The sequence below is a fragment of the Eptatretus burgeri genome, chromosome 4, assembly GCF_056783735.1.
Source record: "Eptatretus burgeri isolate ZD-2024b chromosome 4, Ebu_testis_v1, whole genome shotgun sequence".
NCBI classification, from domain to species: domain Eukaryota; kingdom Metazoa; phylum Chordata; class Myxini; order Myxiniformes; family Myxinidae; genus Eptatretus; species Eptatretus burgeri.
Genome location: NC_140964.1, coordinates 100034672 through 100054671, shown reverse-complemented (window position 1 = coordinate 100054671; position 20000 = coordinate 100034672). Strand labels below are relative to the sequence as shown.

At 41.3% G+C, this 20000-nt stretch overlaps 1 protein-coding gene and 1 long non-coding RNA gene across 6 annotated transcripts in view; one reads left to right on the top strand and one right to left on the bottom strand.

Annotated features, from left to right (window-relative positions):
* The window catches only part of LOC147028751 (uncharacterized), a 55930-nt gene extending 44920 nt beyond the window's left edge, over nt 1-11010 (top strand). The window contains exon 3 of the long non-coding RNA XR_015057695.1: nt 10925-11010. This is a non-coding gene — a long non-coding RNA (uncharacterized LOC147028751). The remainder of the gene's footprint in view (nt 1-10924) is intronic.
* The window catches only part of LOC147028750 (protein mono-ADP-ribosyltransferase TIPARP-like), a 56795-nt gene that overhangs the window by 24974 nt on the left and 11821 nt on the right, over nt 1-20000 (bottom strand). For all 5 annotated transcript variants that reach the window (XM_085879439.1, XM_085879437.1, XM_085879438.1 and 2 more), the window contains exons 3-4: nt 9687-9934; nt 4085-4250 (exon numbers count right to left, since the gene is read on the bottom strand). In XM_085879439.1, the coding sequence (XP_085735565.1) occupies nt 4085-4250; nt 9687-9934 (414 nt within the window). The remainder of the gene's footprint in view (nt 1-4084; nt 4251-9686; nt 9935-20000) is intronic.

The window sequence follows — 20000 nt, the reverse complement described above, 5'->3', positions numbered from 1 at the left end:
CATCACGTGCAGTGGATTTCACCTCCCTCTGCCTTGTATTTGTTTTTATTTTTTAAAAAAAACACAAAAAAAACGTTTCTGTACACCACCCTTGAGGATCGGTTTGCATGTCACCATCTTCAATTCCAATCGACGAGATGTAATTACTCTTTCATGGAAAATGTTTTTCGAGTGTTTTTTAACCTCAAAAATAGACTGCAGTGAACACACAGTCATATTAAAAGATTGGCCTTTAAAACCCGACTCAAAACATCCTTATGAAGGGGGACAGACAAATACACACCGTTTTATATAGATAGATTATACTCATCCAGGAAACCATTTCTTATTACCCTCTCCAAGGCCAACCTTTATGCTCATCTCCATTCCCTCATCCTCCTCTTGTCTGTACAATAGTCTCCCTTAGTTGATCGAGTTTTACTCTTTCCCCATTCATTAAGGAGCACAGCGTAATCTCACAGTTGTACCCTTTAATACTTCCGCTCCCAACTATTTTTATAAACCCTGTTAGTTCTTTTGTTCTGACATCACCCCCTCATTGTCTTTGCTCCGACGTCACCGTCTACAATCCTCTGTCCTCTTTTGCTCTGAGCAAAAGGTTAACGCTTGATATGTCACCTTCTCCTCACTTCCCACGGCGTTTATCATACCTCCCTTGATATCCTGTCCATTCCATCCATCGTTGTACCATCCGCCAAAGCAGAGAGACATGAGCCTTCACCAGCAAGATTAGTTGTATCAGTTCTTTGCTCAATTTTGTCCACGTTTCCCTCAGACAGGACCATTCACCCTCTATTTTCCAGCTAGAGCACAAGCCTCGTTCAACTCCTAGGTTTAATACAGAGCTGTATCGGATTAGTAGCAAATGCAAATATATTTTGGGATGTTTAATGTACCATAATCTTAAATGACCAGACACTACACCTTACGGCCAAAAAATTTGTAATAATAGATCTCTTGATAGAAACATACAATACCAGACGGCCAAAAAGATGCAATGAAAGTGACAAAATATGACTAAATTCAAATGAACCCATGGCATATATCACAATCGTACAAATATTACAATTGTGAGTGGTTACGTTTTGTGCGAGATAAAAAGCTAAGTAGGAAGGGAGCACAAAGACGAACAAAACAATAGTCGTACTATATGATATAAAAATAAACTAATTATTGGCAACTATTATTACTGGAAGCCTTTGGTGTCAAAGCATGAAAGGAATACAGCTTCGTGTTGTAATGGTTTCAAACTTCACACAATTGCAATGACCTCATGATTTGGCTGCTTTAATGCAATGCTCTTTGATGTTGGTTCAATTACAGCACTGCAAGGAAAACTAAATAATGCACCACCACCACACAACATGCTTATCCCATCACATCACCTTAGACCTAAAAATGAAGACCCTTCAGTGACTGAACTAAAGTCACAACTGCAAGTAATATATTCACTTCTCCAAATTAATCCCGGTATTTCACGGACAGTGGGATTCAACAACATGCATGCCATCCATCGGATGGAAGTTAAGCTGGGCATCCCTTCTGCCGGCATTATTACGTGGACGTTAAAGATCCTACGGTAGGTATCCTTCATGAAGAGCAGGTGAGCTATTGCCAGCACCATGAACGAGTCTTTAAATCCTGGCAAATCTCAATCTCACACTGTTCCTCCAAAAGGATCACCAAATGGACCCACCTATCTATTTTCTTGGTCAGCCTCAAACTTTTTGGTTTCACCACCAGCCTTGACCCATCTTTGGCTGACCACGCAGCAAAGCTGGAATCCAAAGCCAGCTGCAGACAAGACATCCTGACATGGTGCACAACGGTAACAATGCTTTTGGGGGCACTCGCTAAATATCTGTAGGATTTCGGAGTAGGTTTATACCCTAGAGCTGGAACGTGTGCATGGTTCTCCGGTGTGAGGACATGCTTTTGTATTCACCAGTCCAACCAGGGCAGGTGGAGCTCTTTAGCAGGCACTCCACCTCGGAGAAGAAAACTGATTGCAAATCCCCCTGCTGCCTTGTAGGGTATGTCTCTTTAGACAAAGGCTTGGCCCACAGCTGATACTGTGGTGGCGTTAGGAAGGACATCGGCCACAAAAAAAAACAACAAAACAATAAACCATGCCTCAAACATTCCTTTTGGCGAAATGGGGACCTGAGTTTGTGTTTCCCATCTGGTTTAGTTGCCACGGTGAGAGTGGACAGTGTTGCTACATTGTCCAGAGGGTACAAGGTGTGTGTCTTAACAGGTTGGCACTTATTAGCTCATAGTACAGAAGCCCGAACGTAGTCGTAGCATACTGGGAAGGCTGCTTTATCAGCAGGCATATAATACCCAGTCTGCTTTTGTGTCATGCCGCGCATTGGTGGGCGTCCCTAAAGCGGGCTGGGGTGGGTCACCCACGAGGCCACTGGACTGCTGTATTACGGAATCGGGTCATGCAAGTGCCCTGATGTCTGGGGTTGCTCTGGCATGTACCATGGAGGTGGCTTTCATACTCAGGTTCCCTCACTTTACTCTCTCTTGAAATCTATGGCTGTACAAATTACAAAATCCTCAATCATTCAAATTTATTTAGAATAGCATTTTGGAAAGTTACTCAGCCTAAAAGACCTCTGTCATAGCTCAATGGAGTATTACTCTCTCTCCTCTTGACCTGCAATGCAGAAACACGACAGTTTCTCCTGGATTCTGTGGAATCTAAAGCTCTCAACATTATTGGTATCTCCCGCAATGAGGTCGAAGCGCAAGACTTGTTGCTCTCTCATAATAGACAAGTCGGTGGCCTATTTTTTTTATTACGACCTGTCCTGTGGTCTGACTCCCTCTGCCCCCTCAGCCCTTCAACCATCCGGCTGCTTCAAGATGCAAATGTTCTTTCACTAACCCACTCCTTGCTAAATCCAAAAACCCAGGCTTTCCGCCGACCTCCACTTCATAGTTCCACTCTTCAATTTAAGGAACTTCCTTCAATCACGCTCTTCTGTTCAATCACGTTAAGACTGTTCAATCACGCTCTTCCCTCCAAGATTCAATAAGTAGTGCGCAACCATCTAATGTCATCCCCCATGAACCAAACAAAACCCAACCCTCTTACTTGCAAGTTTGTTTCCTCCCCTCCTCTATTCCTATTTGTTCTGTCCAACTGCGGTCTCACTGGCTCACTGTCAGTACATTGCCTTTTTACCCTCTGCTGCCTGCTCTTCCATGAGCTAAGATATTACATGAAAACAGAAAAATAAAACAACTTCCACAAAAGGTTGGCATAATATGATGACACAGAATCCTGCCTGAGAGACTGTGGTCTTCTTCATTGGTATGCGACACGAGGATGCAGGGTAGCATCATCGGCTGAGGGTGCGGCTGTGCCGCTGATGCAATGCCGTCTGCTGGTTCGGGCAGGAATATGGAATTTGTTCATCGGACCGACGATAGTTCGCCTACTCTTCGCTAAAGACACCGTGGGATCTTTAACGTCCACGAACGGATGCTGGCAGATGGGACGCCCGTTTAACATCCATCCAAGGGACAGCACACACGTTGGTGAATCAACCTGCCTGTGAAAAACTGGAATGACAGTTTAGAGCTGGGTCGGGATTCAAACACAGGCTAGAAAGCTTAGAGATGAGTGTGTATATATCTAGGACATCCTGTCAGCCCAGAGACTATGGTGAAAAATACCAAAACATATGGAAGCACAGAGCATGACCATTGTCAACATACAGTGGTCAGAAGTTTGTTTGCATTTCAAGCAAACACTTCAAAACGCATCCCGTCAGCACAATCAGTGGAGCAATTCAGATTTCCCCTATGATTAGCCAAGACATTCTGGCATCTCCTTGAGAAAAATCCATTTCACCTTTGTCAGAGTGCTCTCAGCAGTGATACAACTGTTTTAATTCCTGAGGAAGTTCATAATTGTGAATGCCAGAGTCAAAAGCAAGGTTAATAAGATGCAACAAAACCACACAAGGTAAAGAAACTTTTGGCAACTCCCTCACCATCCCCCAAAATCTTCAACCACCCTTCACTGATAAAGAAGATTACTGGCAACCCATGCAACAGCCATGCCTACCTCATCATATTCTCTCCAGCACAAGTCATCTTTCCAATAGATTTTCCACACCGTGCTGAATTCTGTGATCCTCTCGATGCTTCTTCCCACACTAAGTCTCCGCATTCGGTCATAGACCACGTCGTCGGTTGTCAGTGTGTTTAGGTCGACTCGTATTCTCCGCATCCTGAAGCAGCAAACATTGATAATAAAAGACTTCAGAAGTGTCAATTTGGAGGAAAACAAAATCACAAAGACACTCACAGTAATTATATTTATAGGTTTTTTACTTTTATGATAGATCATGACTTATCAACTCAGTATAGCATCTGTGTCTAATATGTCTATCAATAATATATACAGCTTACTAAGTACACATTGAGAGATTTGGCAGACAACAAAAACAAACGACTTGAAAGAGCAATGAAATTGCATACCCTCATCAGAACCTGCTTTGTGTGGTTGTATTTTGTGTGGTGTGTAGATGATGCACTTACGATGTAGGTCAATGTTCATACAGCGGACAAACAGACCTCGGTTTCATTGTAAAGATTCACGTTGCAATCGTATGTATTTTATAGATGTAGTCACAGTCTTAAAAGTACATCCTTTATAGACGTACATGCAGTCCAATAGTACGAACTTTAGAGATGTATATGCATTCTAATTGTGCATATCTAATAGAAGAGGTTCTCGGTTGAAAATAAAATAAAATGAAATAAAATAATTTTTTTTTAAATGTGCAATACTAGCCACCATTAGGTGGTTTGCAGCCAAAGTTAGCACATTATGTGCGTACAGACGAGCACAGACATATTTCTTGTTTGTTTGTCTATCTGTCTGTCATGATACTTACGAAATCCATGAAACAAATTTGACCTCAAAAATAATTGATGGTTGAATTCAATGAACAAGTGAAATCCTTCAATACAGCGTGTGTGGTGAAGCAAATGAGTACACTAATGTTAAAATATGCAATTTATGCTTTTTCAGTTGAAAAACAATTAAAAAGCATACTTAATATTTGAAATGTAAAAATCTTGTTATTATTGTGATAAGCACCTTTATATATAACAGAAGGAATGAAATCATTTGATACAGCGTGGCAGGTGGCAGCAAAAGAATGATGTAAAAAAATAATAATCATAAAGTTAATGTACAGACAAACAAATGATGAGTAAAATGTAAAAGCTTTGCTGATGAAAAGATGAAAGCAAAGCTAAAATATTTGTTGAGCAAAATATACAGTCATCCCTCACCATATCGCGGTTCACCTTTCGCGGTCTCACTGTATCACGGATTTTTAACTCTTACATATCTAATTTTATATCGCGGATTTTTCGCTATATCATGGGATTTTGCGGTATAAATGTATTTTATATATTTATTGTTTTAATTACTTTTATGGTAAAATAAGCATTTTCTAGCCTAAAATTTTTTTAAAACGTTAAAAATTTTTTTAATGAAAACATATTACAAGAAAGAAAATACTGTACATAGTGTACAGTAGAAGAGCAGACAGAGTCGTGCGTATGGAAAACGCAGATGCGACCGCTTCCACTTGCGCTAGTTTACCCACGTGAGATCGGACACGGCACACTCTTGGCTGATGGATGGGAGGCGACCAACCAGAGCATGGTGTCCTGTATCCTGGGTTCTGATTGGCTCAGTGACCGTAGCATCATTCTCTGCATCTCCCGCGCATAGCATGCATTGAGCATCTCACCTTGTCCATTTCACATCGACGTGCGATCGCTACTCGTAGTGTTACTCTGCGGTGTTGTGTTTGTGTGAATTATCCGTGAAAGTTTTTAATTTATTTCAACCCCTGCAATGCCGCCCAAACGTTCTGCACCTTCTAAGGTATCTGGCACTGAACCTAAGCGGCAGAGGAAGATGCTAACCATCGTAGAAAAAGTGCAACTTCTCGACATGTTAAAGCAAGAAGCTTCGCTGCTGTAGGCCGCCATTACGGCATCAATGAATCTTCGGTCTGGTACATTAAGAAGGACGAAAAGAATATCAGGACGACAGCAGCAGTGTCTTTTAGGACAGCAGCAGCAGGACCCCCACATGCTTCATTCGTTGCAGTTTGCAAATACCATCGAGGGGGGCATGACGGTTTATAAGAACCTTCTTGCACAGAAGAAGAAAAAGCAACAGCAACTCCCCATAACCATGTTCCTCACTCGCAAGAAGAGACAAGTTACGCTGACACCTTCAGTGGAAACTGAAATTCCAAACAAGGGCGAAGATACTACACCACCTGACGAAGCGCCTGATGCAGTGGCACCTTCAGAAGAGCTATAATGCTCTTTCTGGCTGTGCAGTACATTCATAATCGTCATCAGTACTGCACAACTAATTCATCATCTTCATCACGCAAGTTGTAGTATCTTCAATGGCGAGTACCCATTAGAATTTTATATGTTGTTAAAATTACGTATGTTTCAGAGTGTAAAAAGTGTTTCAGAGTATAGGAAGTGTTTATAAGAGTATGGGAAAGGTTAATAAAAGTGTGGGAAAGGTTAATAAGAGTGTGGGGAGGGTCATAACGCTTTAAATATATATTAATAATAAAATAAACATATGGTCGCTACTTCGCGGATTTTCACTTATCGCGGGTGGGGGGGTGGTTTGGAACGTAACCCTCGCGATCAACGGGGGATTACACATATATATTGTTACGTCTGAGGGGGGGGGGTATGAATTCAAAGGGTAATTAGGATGTTTAATTAGGTATGCCATGCTGTTCAAGTTTACCAGGATCTCGATGTAATAAGTAGCAATTCAGTGGTGATAAGTTGTCTAGTAAATGTCCATTTCTTAAAGGGGGAAATGATAATTGTCACGTAATTAGATAGGGAGACGGGTTCGGGTAAGTGTGTCTGCGTAAACCCTTTTAGTATTCCCTGTAGGCTTGCCGTGACGAAACAGGACAGTGCTGCGGATGGCTCCGCCCCTTGATCACGATTGGCGGAAGGCGACGGCGGAGGGCCAATAAAACGGCTCGATTGGAAGTGATGAGGACTCGAGTATAAAAAGGTTCTGTTCGGGAAAAGAAGTGAAAGAGGAGTCATAAAAAGAAAGCGTCTGGTCGAGGCTGTTGGTCTCGGAGTGTGCTCTCTTGTTGCGCTGGTTCGTTCCTCGATTCGTCGTGTCTCGTGGCCTAGCTGTGCCTCGTGCCTCACCTCGGTTGGCTCTGGAGTTCTGCTGGCCGAACGGAGTACGGGAGTTCGGAGTTCGGAGTTCAGAGTACGGGACCGAACGGCAGGCGGACCTGCCTCCCTCTCTTGCTCGCATCTTGGTGCCAGAACTGGCTCCCTGGCGGCTGTGAGCGGTCTTGGGCCTACACCAGGAGGTCGACACCACCAGGAACAGCACCACGGTGTCTCCTGACCCTGACGAGCGCAACGCCAGCTCGTCCGGCGCCAATCCGGGGACTGTTGCGTCGACACCACGGGCCAGCTACGTTGTGTGTGTGTGTGTGTGTGTGTGTGTGTGTGTGTGTGTGTGTGTGTGTGTGTGTGTGTGTGTGTGTGTGTGTGTGTGTGTGTGTGTGTGTGTGTGTGTGTGTACCTGGCGCCTTAGAGGGTTTGAGATTTGTATATCCATTGGAATTGTTTGTGTTTTTCCCACACCCGAACCCACACCACCATCCCGTCGAATCGCCCCGGATCCCTCCTCTTGCAGAGTCTGATTATTATTTCTGGTTAGAGAAATAAACTTTATTAACTCAGTGAAAAGCGACTCGTGCCACCTTCCTCGTCCCGTTTGCTGAAGAGCGATTAAAACCGCCATCTTTGGGTTATAAAAAATAAACCGCCTCCATCGTTTCGGCTCATTCTACGTTGGCGGGACTGTTCAAGTCCCGTGGACATCACAATATATATATTCTGTACCAAAGGTTTCTGTACCAAATATTAAGTTCTGTTTTTCTGATGTATAAAATACTTATTTCATGCAATAAAATGCAAATTAATTATTTAAAAATCATACAGATTCTGTCTGTATGACTCCGCCTGTAAAATCATTCAGATTTAGATTCAGTCTTTCACCTATGATAAAAATTACAGACCTCTACGTGCTTTGTAAGTGGGAAAACCTGCAAAATCGGCAGTGTATCAAAGTCTTGTTCTCCCCACTGTATGTTGGCAATTTCAATTTAAGCAAAATGTGGATAAACAACCATCTGCACAGAAAAATCTCAGGAAATCACAAATAATCAAAGGGCAATACTTCAATGCATGAAATATTAACACCTGGTGAAACAGAAAATAGTGTTTGCCTGTTCATTTATTTCACGATATTAAGAATAATATAGCATAATTACCCTGCGCACTCGAAGCAAAAAGTGGGGTTAAGCAATTGTTTCATGCCCGTCCGTCCACAAACGTCAGTTTATGATCAAGGAACAACTTAACTTCAATTGAAAGTTACATTTTGAACAGAACCTGTAGTTTAGCAGTACTTTGGCTCGGAAATCATCCTGATTGCACGTGCACAGAGAGGAGCGAGATAATATTTTTACTCTGCATGCCTGCCTGGCAGTCAAACAAAATTGAAGTCATTCCAAATAGGAAACTTACTGTTTTTATGGATGCCATAAAGGATACCAACAACAGACACGAATAAGTAATGTAACATGTTGAATAGTGTAAAATAATAGACTGCATCAACGGCGGTAAATCCCAGAATTGTTTTATTTATCTGACCATTTACAATCTTTGCTTTATTTAAATCTTAAATCAAATTATATACTTGAAAACTGGAGAACACAGTTTAGCAGTACTTGGACATGTTAAACGGTGGTGTACAAGTGTGGTGTATAAGACTGCTTCAACAGCACTAAACTTCAGGAATTTTTTTATTTAGCGATCTTTAAAAATCATTATATAATTAAATTGAAGTATATACTTGAACGCCACATGAGGTTATGTGTTCTATGAACTCTCTAGTTTAACATGTAATTAAGACAAGCCAATGATAAGGGGGGGGTGAGACTGGATAAGGAAGATGAGAATGACGCAGCGAGAATGACAAAAGCTACTGAGCCAGTAAAATCCAAGTGTGTTTCTAATCTGAATATATTTTTTGACAATTGACAAAAATAAAAAATAAAAAAAAACAAGGAATATTTTCTTTACCTTTGAGATCACATTTCAGTTCCCATTAAAAAGTAACAAAAGCTAAGTGAGGTATGACATTTGATCAAAGCGAAAGAAGAAAAGAATGAAATCAACTTGAAAAATAAATAATTCAAAGCTAGATGCATAGAGTAACAACCTATGGCAAACATGTCAGATTATGAAGAATTGGAACAAACTATTGCTTTGTGATAAAACAGAAACTTTTGCATTTTTACATCGTCAAGTGTATAAAACTCGTAAAATGTAGGGAAAAAATTCCTCGGTTTGTTTATAGAATCCAAAATTGTGAAACGCCTTCAAAAATCAGTGTAAACTTAGTGTAATAAGTGGAGGTTACAACATTATAACAGCATTCAATGTACTCTTAAAAACAAAATTTGTAGTAAATATGTATGTTTTAAACATGCAAACACAAAATTATATCATGAAAAATTAACAGCAAAATATGGATAGGATGTTCTGAGAAACCTTACTGGAAGTGCATCTCTATCGTGTCTCTCTCTGGGTCACAGTAGAGTCGTTCCAAACCCTCCTGAGCAGCCTCTGGAAGGCTTTCCCAGAGGTTGGTACCAGTGGGTGTTGGTACCCGGCGCCGCAGCTGCCAGTGGTATGGCAGAGTAGTGTGATGACGAGGACACTCACCCCAGAGGTCGCACTCGGCTGCAAGGAACTCGGCGCAGATGTCTATGCCATCGGCCACATGCGTGTGGCGTTGAGCCAGCTACCGGGGTGTAGGCGAGAATAAGAGAGACAAAGTGAAAGCAGCTGAAGTGAGGCTGCTTTCACCAAAAAGTAACTATAACCCTCTCATCATTCTATGTAACCAAAACAACTACGAAGAAATTGGCAAGTAGAAAAGACTTTAGGAGATAAATCCTAAAGAACAATGTACCCTGTTTTTGGATACTGCCAAGGTACCTCTTCAAAGGAAAGAAAGTAGCATAGAAGCAAAGATCATCTTCTTTAAGGTAAGCTGTTAGTCACTCTCTCATCTATGAAAATGCATTTACAGGTGAGCAAGTAAGATGGCACTAAAAAATCTATATGATGTTTAAACTACCAACTGGAAGTGAAATTCATTATTATGATTAAAAATATATATTTTAAAACATTTACACAGTTGCTAATCCTGGCAAACGGCCACATCATGATATTCAACACAAAGTTAAACGTGCCATTCAGCAAGCTTCCATGAAAATATGACAACTGTAATGACCATCATCTGCTCAATGGTGCCACTTGCATTGACCATTGACCAATGGAGCAAACGACCATTGAAATCATTACTCCAAGCGAGTAGAGGCAAAATAATGAATGGAAAAGCAAATATTGCAATTTATACAAATCGGATTCTCCTGTTTAGTGTTCCTATCCAAAGCACATGGCACTTGATGCTGGGAACCCAGATTCAAAACTCTAACATACTGTGCTGATTTGTCCATTTGTCTACAAATACCTTTACAATTCACGTTAAACATTGAAGGATACCCCATAAAATGTTCTTTCCTGCATGACGAGCTGAAAACAAAAATTACGTAAGCCTCAACACTGAGGCTACAATTTTGATAAAACCTCCCAAAAACCTACTGACATCACATATTTACTGCAAGGAATTATGGGATACAGCCATGATCAGTTTATTTTGATATGGCCGATATTCGACTCGTTTTAAAGGACAGATATCAATGGAGCTATTTTGCAATATTTGCAGTTTGCTGACAACCAGCTGGATGATCTGCGAAAATGGTTGCAAGCAAAAAATATTCACAATTTGGCTGCTTCACTTCCCAACCTTCGGTAAGTCCTTAAAAAGTCAATGTTGTTAATTTCCAAGTTCTTAGGAAAATAGTAATATGGTTATCAAAAGTCATCACAGGGCAATGATAACAGGTTAACATCCTCATCAATATATTTGACATCAAGTAATATTTCTCAAAGCAATATAAACGAACGAGGTCGATGGTGTACCATTGCAAGTCCTCATGCTTCCCACCAAAAACAAAGTGGAAAGATGGAAAAACGTTACCAGAAATGACCCAAGAGCAAATTTTGAGTTTAACTCTTCCCCCCCACCCCCATTTTGACCCCAAGTGCCCATCCCCTGGGTCATGAACCAGGGTTGAAATTCAAAAATAAAAAGAAGAAGAAGAAAAAAAACCTGACACATTTCATCGGTCCCCCAATGTTGTTTGCATATATACAAACTTTCATTCGGAAAAAAAGTGTTAAATTGTGCAGCAATTGCATTTTTTCGGATTTGACCTTTTCACCCCACCCAACCAGGGGTTGGGCCAAAATGAGACTGCTCTTGCACCTTCGTGCCATGTCGTGATCATTACTACCAAGTTTGGTGAATTTCTGAACAACCGTTTGAGAAAGCATGACAGATGGACAGACAGACAGACAGACAGACAGACAGACAGACAGACAGACAGACAGACAGACAGACAGACAGACTGCAATACCCCCATTTAAAATTATTTTTGAAGTGTGGGGATAAACATATGAAAGACACAGAAGGAGCACAGAAACAACCATCACCACCACAGTAACAACAACAACGTGGTATAAAAGATCCTATTTTTGGGTGTTTCACTTCATTTTACATCCTCATTGAGATTCATAAATAGCCATGTAATGTGTTTGTGAAGTAACACATGCTGTATTTTGATTAAACCCGTGACCAAAGCAAAGGGTACGCATGCCAAGCGGCATTAACAAGTTTATAGAATATTAACTTTTACCAGGAATTGAAGTCTATCGTACAGTTTTTCTCAACATAAACAATGCATGACATTGAGGGTTGGGTTTCAGCCACCTGCCACAAACGAAACCACACATCGCCCTATCATGCAAGTTTACTGCTCGTTCATTTTCGAATGATATCAGACAATTTGTGATATATATATATATATATATATATATATATATATATATATATATATATATATATATATATATATATATATATATATATATATATATATATATATATATATATATATATATATATATATATATATAACACATGAAGGCGTCGAGAAGGGGGTGGTACATCCTAATAGAGCTAAAGGCTTCTTCCCCGATGGACCTCACACCCCACTGACCCCCCCCCCCCCGCCACGCCAACCCAGTTGGACGCTGGATGTCGTCCTAAGGTGCAAACCACTTCAATTTTCCTGTTGCTGTCGTCCTCGGTGAATCGCTAAGAACGCCAACTTTCTCTTCTCTATCTCTTCTTTTTCAATATAATAAGTATATATATATATATATATATATATATATATATATATATATATATATATATATATATATATATATATATAAAATTATTTCGTTTTATTATAATATGTTGTGATAATATATGCTAAGGTGTCGAGGGGTGGAGGTTGATCCTTACGGAGCTAAAGGCTTTTTCTCCAAACGATCCCCACCCCACGCTGACCCCCCCCCCCACCCCCAGTCAGACGCCCAGATGTCGTCCCATAGTGCAAAGCACTCTTCAATTATCCCGTCGCAGTCGTTGGCGGCGTCCACATCGCAAAGATCGCCAACTTTGCTTCTCCTGGGGGAAGGAGTGCGACTGCTCACATCACCCACACTGGGCCGGCTGTTTGCATCACAGTCTTCATGCCCTGTTAGTGAGCTGAGCAACAGTGTACATGTCGGCACGAACTTTGCTTCTCCGGGGGGAGGGTGTCTGATCTCATATTCTCTTCTTCTTTCTATATAATACTACACTAAGGCTTTTCTGTCACAGTATTTTAAAAACAGGCTTCTGCTAGTAGAATAATAAAGACATAATGGAATGATCTACCACAGTGGATATAGCTCGATATATGCTTGCAATCGTTGTTTCTTGTACGATTCCTCAAAAGAATACCGCATGTGCATAGTCTGCGACAAATGATTTGGCACATGTTTTACGCCGGATGCCCTTCCTGACGCAACCCTGGTCGCCTCTTACGACACAGGGATACGGTACACCTATTTTAACCGGGGTATACACCAGCCCAGTATACTGGTACTCATTTCGCCGACCTCGGAAGGATGACAGGCTGAGTCAACCCCCTGGTGTATTAATTCAGTGGCCCAACGGGGCTTGAACTCAGGACCTTTTGGATCCCAAGCCACTGCCCTAACCACTGCACCAACACCAGGCTTGTACATATCAAGTATACAACTAAAAAAAATAACATAAAATAAAAAACAGGAAGAGAAAAAAAGGGAAGGGAAAGGATAGGGAGATGAAAGGGGAAAGGAATTTGAATGAAAAAAAGAAAAAGAGAAGACAAGAATGCAAAGAACAATGTATGAGGCACACAGGATAAGGTGGAAGAGGAAGGCAGAAGAGGGGAAAATGTGGTGGAGGAGGTCGGAGTGGTCAAACATCCAGCCTTTTATAGGGAGCAAGTGGCTCCAAGGGTGTTCTAAAAAGCCAGAGATATATTCATACCTAACTTTGTCTTCAAAAATAAGAACTATAGAGTAGATTCAGAAATTTATTTTGAACTTTTGAGAACAGAAAACAAATTGTGCGCAACATTATAGCTCCTCCATTCCATTGCACTATTGCACGTTCATGCAGTTTACGTTGGACGACTCAAGCATTTTACTGGAGATAAACCCCAGAACAATTCTGCATGTTAAGTGTGCAAAACTCTCACACAATCACGTACGCAAAGCGGTCAAGTCGTGGAGGACAAACGCAACATGGCAACTGCAAACTAAAGTCACTTTGTAAACTAAAGTCGCTTTGTTATGATCGAGCATCCAATTTGCACCTCTTGGTATGTAATGACAATGGCTTAATGAAGCTTTCTTTAAGATTGCCCTTGCCACTTGATATAGACCCAAAACAACTGTGTGTGTGTGAGAGTGTGTGAGTGAGTGTGAGAGAGAGAGCGAGAGAGCGTGTGAGAGAGAGCGTGTGAGAGAGAGCGTGTGAGAGAGCGTGTGAGAGAGCGAGAGAGAGCGAGAGAGAGCGAGAGAGAGCGAGAGAGAGCGTGTGAGAGAGAGCGTGTGAGAGAGAGCGTGTGAGAGAGAGCGTGTGAGAGAGAGCGTGTGAGAGAGAGCGTGTGAGAGAGAGCGTGTGAGAGAGAGAGCGAGAGAGAGAGCGAGAGAGAGAGCGTGTGAGAGAGAGAGCGAGAGCGAGAGAGAGCGAGAGCGAGAGAGAGCGAGAGCGAGAGAGAGCGAGAGCGAGAGCGAGAGAGTGCGAGAGCGAGAGAGTGCGAGAGCGAGAGAGTGCGAGAGAGTGCGAGAGAGTGCGAGAGAGTGCGAGAGAGTGCGAGAGAGTGCGAGAGAGTGCGAGAGAGTGCGAGAGAGTGCGAGAGAGTGCGAGAGAGTGCGAGAGAGTGCGAGAGAGTGCGAGAGAGTGCGAGAGAGTGCGAGAGAGTGCGAGAGAGTGCGAGAGAGTGCGAGAGAGTGCGAGAGAGTGCGAGAGAGTGCGAGAGAGTGCGAGAGAGTGCGAGAGAGTGCGAGAGAGTGCGAGAGAGTGCGAGAGAGTGCGAGAGAGTGCGAGAGAGTGCGAGAGAGTGCGAGAGAGTGCGAGAGAGTGCGAGAGAGTGCGAGAGAGTGCGAGAGAGTGCGAGAGAGTGCGAGAGAGTGCGAGAGAGTGCGAGAGAGTGCGAGAGAGTGCGAGAGAGTGCGAGAGAGTGCGAGAGAGTGCGAGAAAGAGCGAGAGAGAGCGAGAGAGAGCGAGAGAGTGCGAGAGAGTGCGAGAGAGAGCGAGAGAGAGCGCGAGAGAGAGCGCGAGAGAGAGTGCGAGAGAGAGTGCGAGAGAGAGTGCGAGAGAGAGTGCGAGAGAGAGTGCGAGACAGAGCGAGAGAGTGCGAGAGAGCGCGAGAAAGAGAGAGACAGAGAGAGAGACAGAGAGAGAGAGAGAGAGACAGAGGCAGAGAGAGACAGAGGCAGAGAGAGACAGAGACAGAGACAGAGAGAGAGAGAGACAGACAGACAGAGACAGACGAGCTATTGGATGTCACATTAATTACTAACAGCTCAGTAATATACAGTAATAGGAATAGATGTTAAATACGAATTTTCGTTCCTTTTGTTTTGTTCCAAGAGGACCAATGCATATTGTGAATCAATTGTGCAAAAGGACACCAACTAGTCATATCATCAGTGCTGGTGTTCACAACGTTGGGACCTTCAAAATCCCTGGATGTAATGATCAATGGTGAAATTACCGAAACAAAGTATATCAAGGTTAAATGACTGCAATTCTAAACTTCTAAACAACCTATCAAAAATGTATATGACGACATGGAAATGTTTCTTAAAAGAGCCAGAACGCTTTCGGTTTACATATTTGCACCAGATGCCATTTTGAAGGCCTGCTGTTCATGCCCCGATGTTAGTTTCGTTGAGTCAGGCACCACAGCAGGCAGTCACGTGAGCTCACCCAAATTTGAAGACGACACGGCCACAACGGAAACAGCGAAAATGTTCAGCTGCCACAAACATGCTTTCTGGGCTGCCAAGATGGCTGAGAGGTATGCACATTTGCCTCTGAGCGGTCGAACCTGCTTCAAATCTTTGTCCAGCTACAAACTGTCATACAGGTGTTTCATGGGCAGGACAAATCATTGTGTGTGCCATTACTCAGATGGATGATAAAATGGGCTACTCGCATTAGTTGTAAGAAGTTAAAGATACTACAGTATCCTTTGTGAAGAGGACACTTTATATACATACATCTATATGTATATATATATATATATATATGTATATATATATATATATATATATATATATATATAAATATATATACATATACAAAATACATAAATACACATAGATACATTCATTCATTCTGGTGAAACTTGGTGGACAGGTTGGGTGTGTGACAAGGATGAATAGATTCGATTTTGGTGAAGATATGGATGTGTGAATTTTTAAAGTGATTCTTCACCATTGAATTAGGGTCACAAGTGATAAAAGGCATGTGATATTTCAAAAGGTTGTGGACGGATTCGGATGAAACTCGGTGGATGGTTTGGGTAGGTGACAAGAACAAGCCGATTAGATTTTGGTTCAGGTCTGGATGCAGATCCAGCCTATTGGTGTACAAAACATAAACTGTTTCAGTATGCACTCCACCAAGTGCTGTTCTCATTCATTGTATTTGTTAAAATATTTTAAAAAGAATCACCAGGTGTTCCTTTTTAAAATAAACCATGTAGACAAAAGTGACGTGACACAAACATCTTTCTGATGGGTCCATTTGCTATCACAGGTAACAAACAACACTGTTCGTGATCAGTGCATATAACCAACATTGTCTGGCATGTCTCAGAATGCTTATTCGAGAACAAAAAAAAAGTTGCGCAGCATCAAAGCGAAAATGACTGTGAAGTCATCCCAAATTGATTATGGGATTGAAATGGAGCCAACGAGCAGACACAATAAAAATGCTTCTACCCTAAAAAGAACAGGTTTTGTGAACTCCAGGCTTTGGCAAGTCAATGGAACGTGAACAATTTCTCACAATAGAGGGGATTGCCACAAGAACGGAAATGACACAACACGTAACAAAGTTCAACTGCTTGGTCATGGTTTTCTGCACAAGCTGCAAACTTCCTTCAGCACGTACACACACAGATCTCTCTCTTTTTTTTTTTTTAACTTTTTACCACTATTTTTTTTACCACTATTTTTTTTACCACTATTAACCACTTGAAGTCAGACTGAGGTTGGACTATTTGGCATTCAGCTCTGAGTACACAGGCCATGATGCTTGGATTCCAGATTAAAATCCCATATAGTGTTAACATGTCCACATTTTACAAATCGTGTTTGCATTAAAACTTTAAGCTTCTGGAAGAGCAAGGTCACAGAGAGTAAAAAAGGCAACATAGATACAGTGGAGCAACAGGCGGATTTAGCAAGCAAAAACAAAAACAAAAAGAAAGAATGATTCGGAGGGTGGGGGGGGGCGATGACAACAGGAAGAGAGGAAAGGATGATGGGGATGACAAATAGTAAACTTCAAGAAGAGGATCGGGCTGGGTGTTAATGGAGGGAGAAGAGTATAGAAGTGAGCGATGACGCCAGGTGGTGGTACACTGCCCAACATCTTGCGTCATCCCTGCATGAAGCCCGAGAAGGAAGGATGGGATTAAACAGCCTGAGGAAGATAGTTATAGAAGAGGGGAAAAAGAGGAACAAAAATTACCCCCGTGCGGGAGTGACAGTCATCTCTGCGAGAAAATATATAGCCTCCTGAAGGTAGGGCAGTTTTTGCAAACTTTGAAGTCACGTGACACGAAAACGAAAGCGAATATCGAAAATCCGGCCCGACCAAATTTAGATATTGTCCCATAGATTCATATGCCACAATCAAATTCAAGATCGCTTGAGAAATGTAGGAGGAGATAGATTTTGAAAATCGTCATTTTCGCATTTTTTGCCAACTTTGAAGTCACGTGACACGAAAACGAAAGCGAATATCGAAAATCTGGCCCAATCAAAATTTAGATATTGTCCCATACATTCATATGCCACAATCAAATTCAAGATCGCTTGAGAAATGGCGGAGGAGATAGAATTTGAAAATCGTCATTTTCGCAACTTCAAAGGCCTCGTGACTGACAGTCATACCATCGTGTACGTCTCCTCGACCTCTATTAGGATCACCAATGACCAGATCTCCCGCTTCAACTTCATTGTGGACGGACGGACGGACCGTCACCTCTCCTCTCAACACCAATATTATTAGGTCATGCTCGAAGAGATGACCTAAAAAGGTAGACAACAATCCTTGAATTTGCCACTGAAACGGAAATGTCCCTAAACTTCATGTGAAAGTATAATGATTGCTCCTGATGTCCACACCCAGCACGTGCAATATGAACAAACCTTAGACCACAGCAGAAGAATTAACACAAGCCTTGCAATACAAAAAATAAATAAACGGCTCCATAATGACGAGCTTGGGCTTGCACTACATACTAAACTCGCAGGTGAACGAGGATGGCTTTACACTGGCAAATGCACATGAGAACCAACAAATAATAACTACAGTATTATGCACAACGAAGACCATCATAAACCGAAGAGAGCAAAACAAAATCAAGTCACTCAGAAAATACACAAAACAAGAGTTTCAATAGTTTCTACAATCAGAGTAGCTCTATGCTAAGTGAACAGTACTGCAGCAACAAAGCTGACTCCATTTAAATTTAAAACAAAGATGTGGGGTGTTCAGAAGGTTCTACAAATGACACTCAAAAAAGCCCAATCAGTTAGACCTTTTTCTTTTTCAATATTGTGTCTACACACACATACATATATATATACATATATATATATATATATATATATATATATACATACATATACACACACATATATATATATATATATATATATATATATATATATATATATATATATATATATATATATATATATATATATATATATATATATATATATATATACATATATACACATATATACACACATATATACACACATATATATACATATATATATATATATATATATATATATATATATATATATATATATATATATATATATATACTGCCGGACCCCACTATTTGCTGGAGAAACGTTCCTGAAAAATGCCGTGAACATCGGGGTTCACGAATGTCGAGGCACTGTTTTTTGGGGGTTTTTTTAAACTAACAACAATATTGTTAGTTTTTTTTTAACAATTATTTTTTTCTTATTATTAAGAAAATTATTATTTATTTTTTTATTTTTGGGTTTTTTTTACATGCTCTAAGCTCATGGAAGGGCAGCGACGTAGAACAAATCAGGACAACATAACAAAGGGAACAGCAGGACAAAGGGGAAACAACAACAGCAGGGCAGAGGGAGAAGGAGAGGGTTGACTGAGACGGACAAACAAGGGATGCAGGCAACGATGAGGGGTAAGAGAAAACGCAAAGGGTGGACAATATGGATCCATAAGTAAAATTGTGTTTGACCAGTTTGTGATTTTGTGAAGGTCTGAGGAGAGGGAAGAGGCTGCTGCCTATTTGTCAGAAGGATGAGAGATGTCACGGCAGAGAGTGGAGTCATCAGCAAAGAGATAGAGGATTTTCCAGAGTCAGTGAGATAATTGATGAAGATTAGGAATAAGATGGGGCCGAGATGGGGATGGGGCTTTGGGGTACTCCACCCTTGACAGGGAGAGGAGATGAAAGGGTTCCACTCCAGAGAACCATATCCTCTACGAGAGAGAAGGATATGAGTATTCCAAGAGTGGGGTTGGCCTTGGATTCCATGGGCAGTCGGTTTGCAGAGCAATGCAGGATGCCAGACCATCAAAAACTCGATATATGTCCAGACATGACCCTGTTCTGATGTTTGATATTGAGGGCCTCTGTCCATTGTTGGAAGAGGAGAAGCAGCATGTTTGGACCTTGCTTATGATTGGAAGTAGAGTTAGTTAGCTAATTGAGCTGAAGTTACGAGGATCCGTTTTTTGCACCTTTTTATGTAATGCTGTGATGTAGAGGCCGATTTTACAATTTCCAAAGTGGATATAGGAGACCATTCCTGAAGTAAAAAAAAAATAAAAAATTAAATGCATAAAATTAAAAAAAAACAACAAAAAAAACGCGAATCCGAGAAGTCGAATGTCGAAGATGATCACACTGTATAAACAATAAATACACGGGGTCCACTAATAGCAAGGTCCAACAGGATATCTAATATATAAAGCTTAATCTAACCACTGACTGACTCCATCCATTGGAACTATACTCTGTACAAAGAGTTGGTGCTGCCGAAGCAGTCTCCTGGGCTAT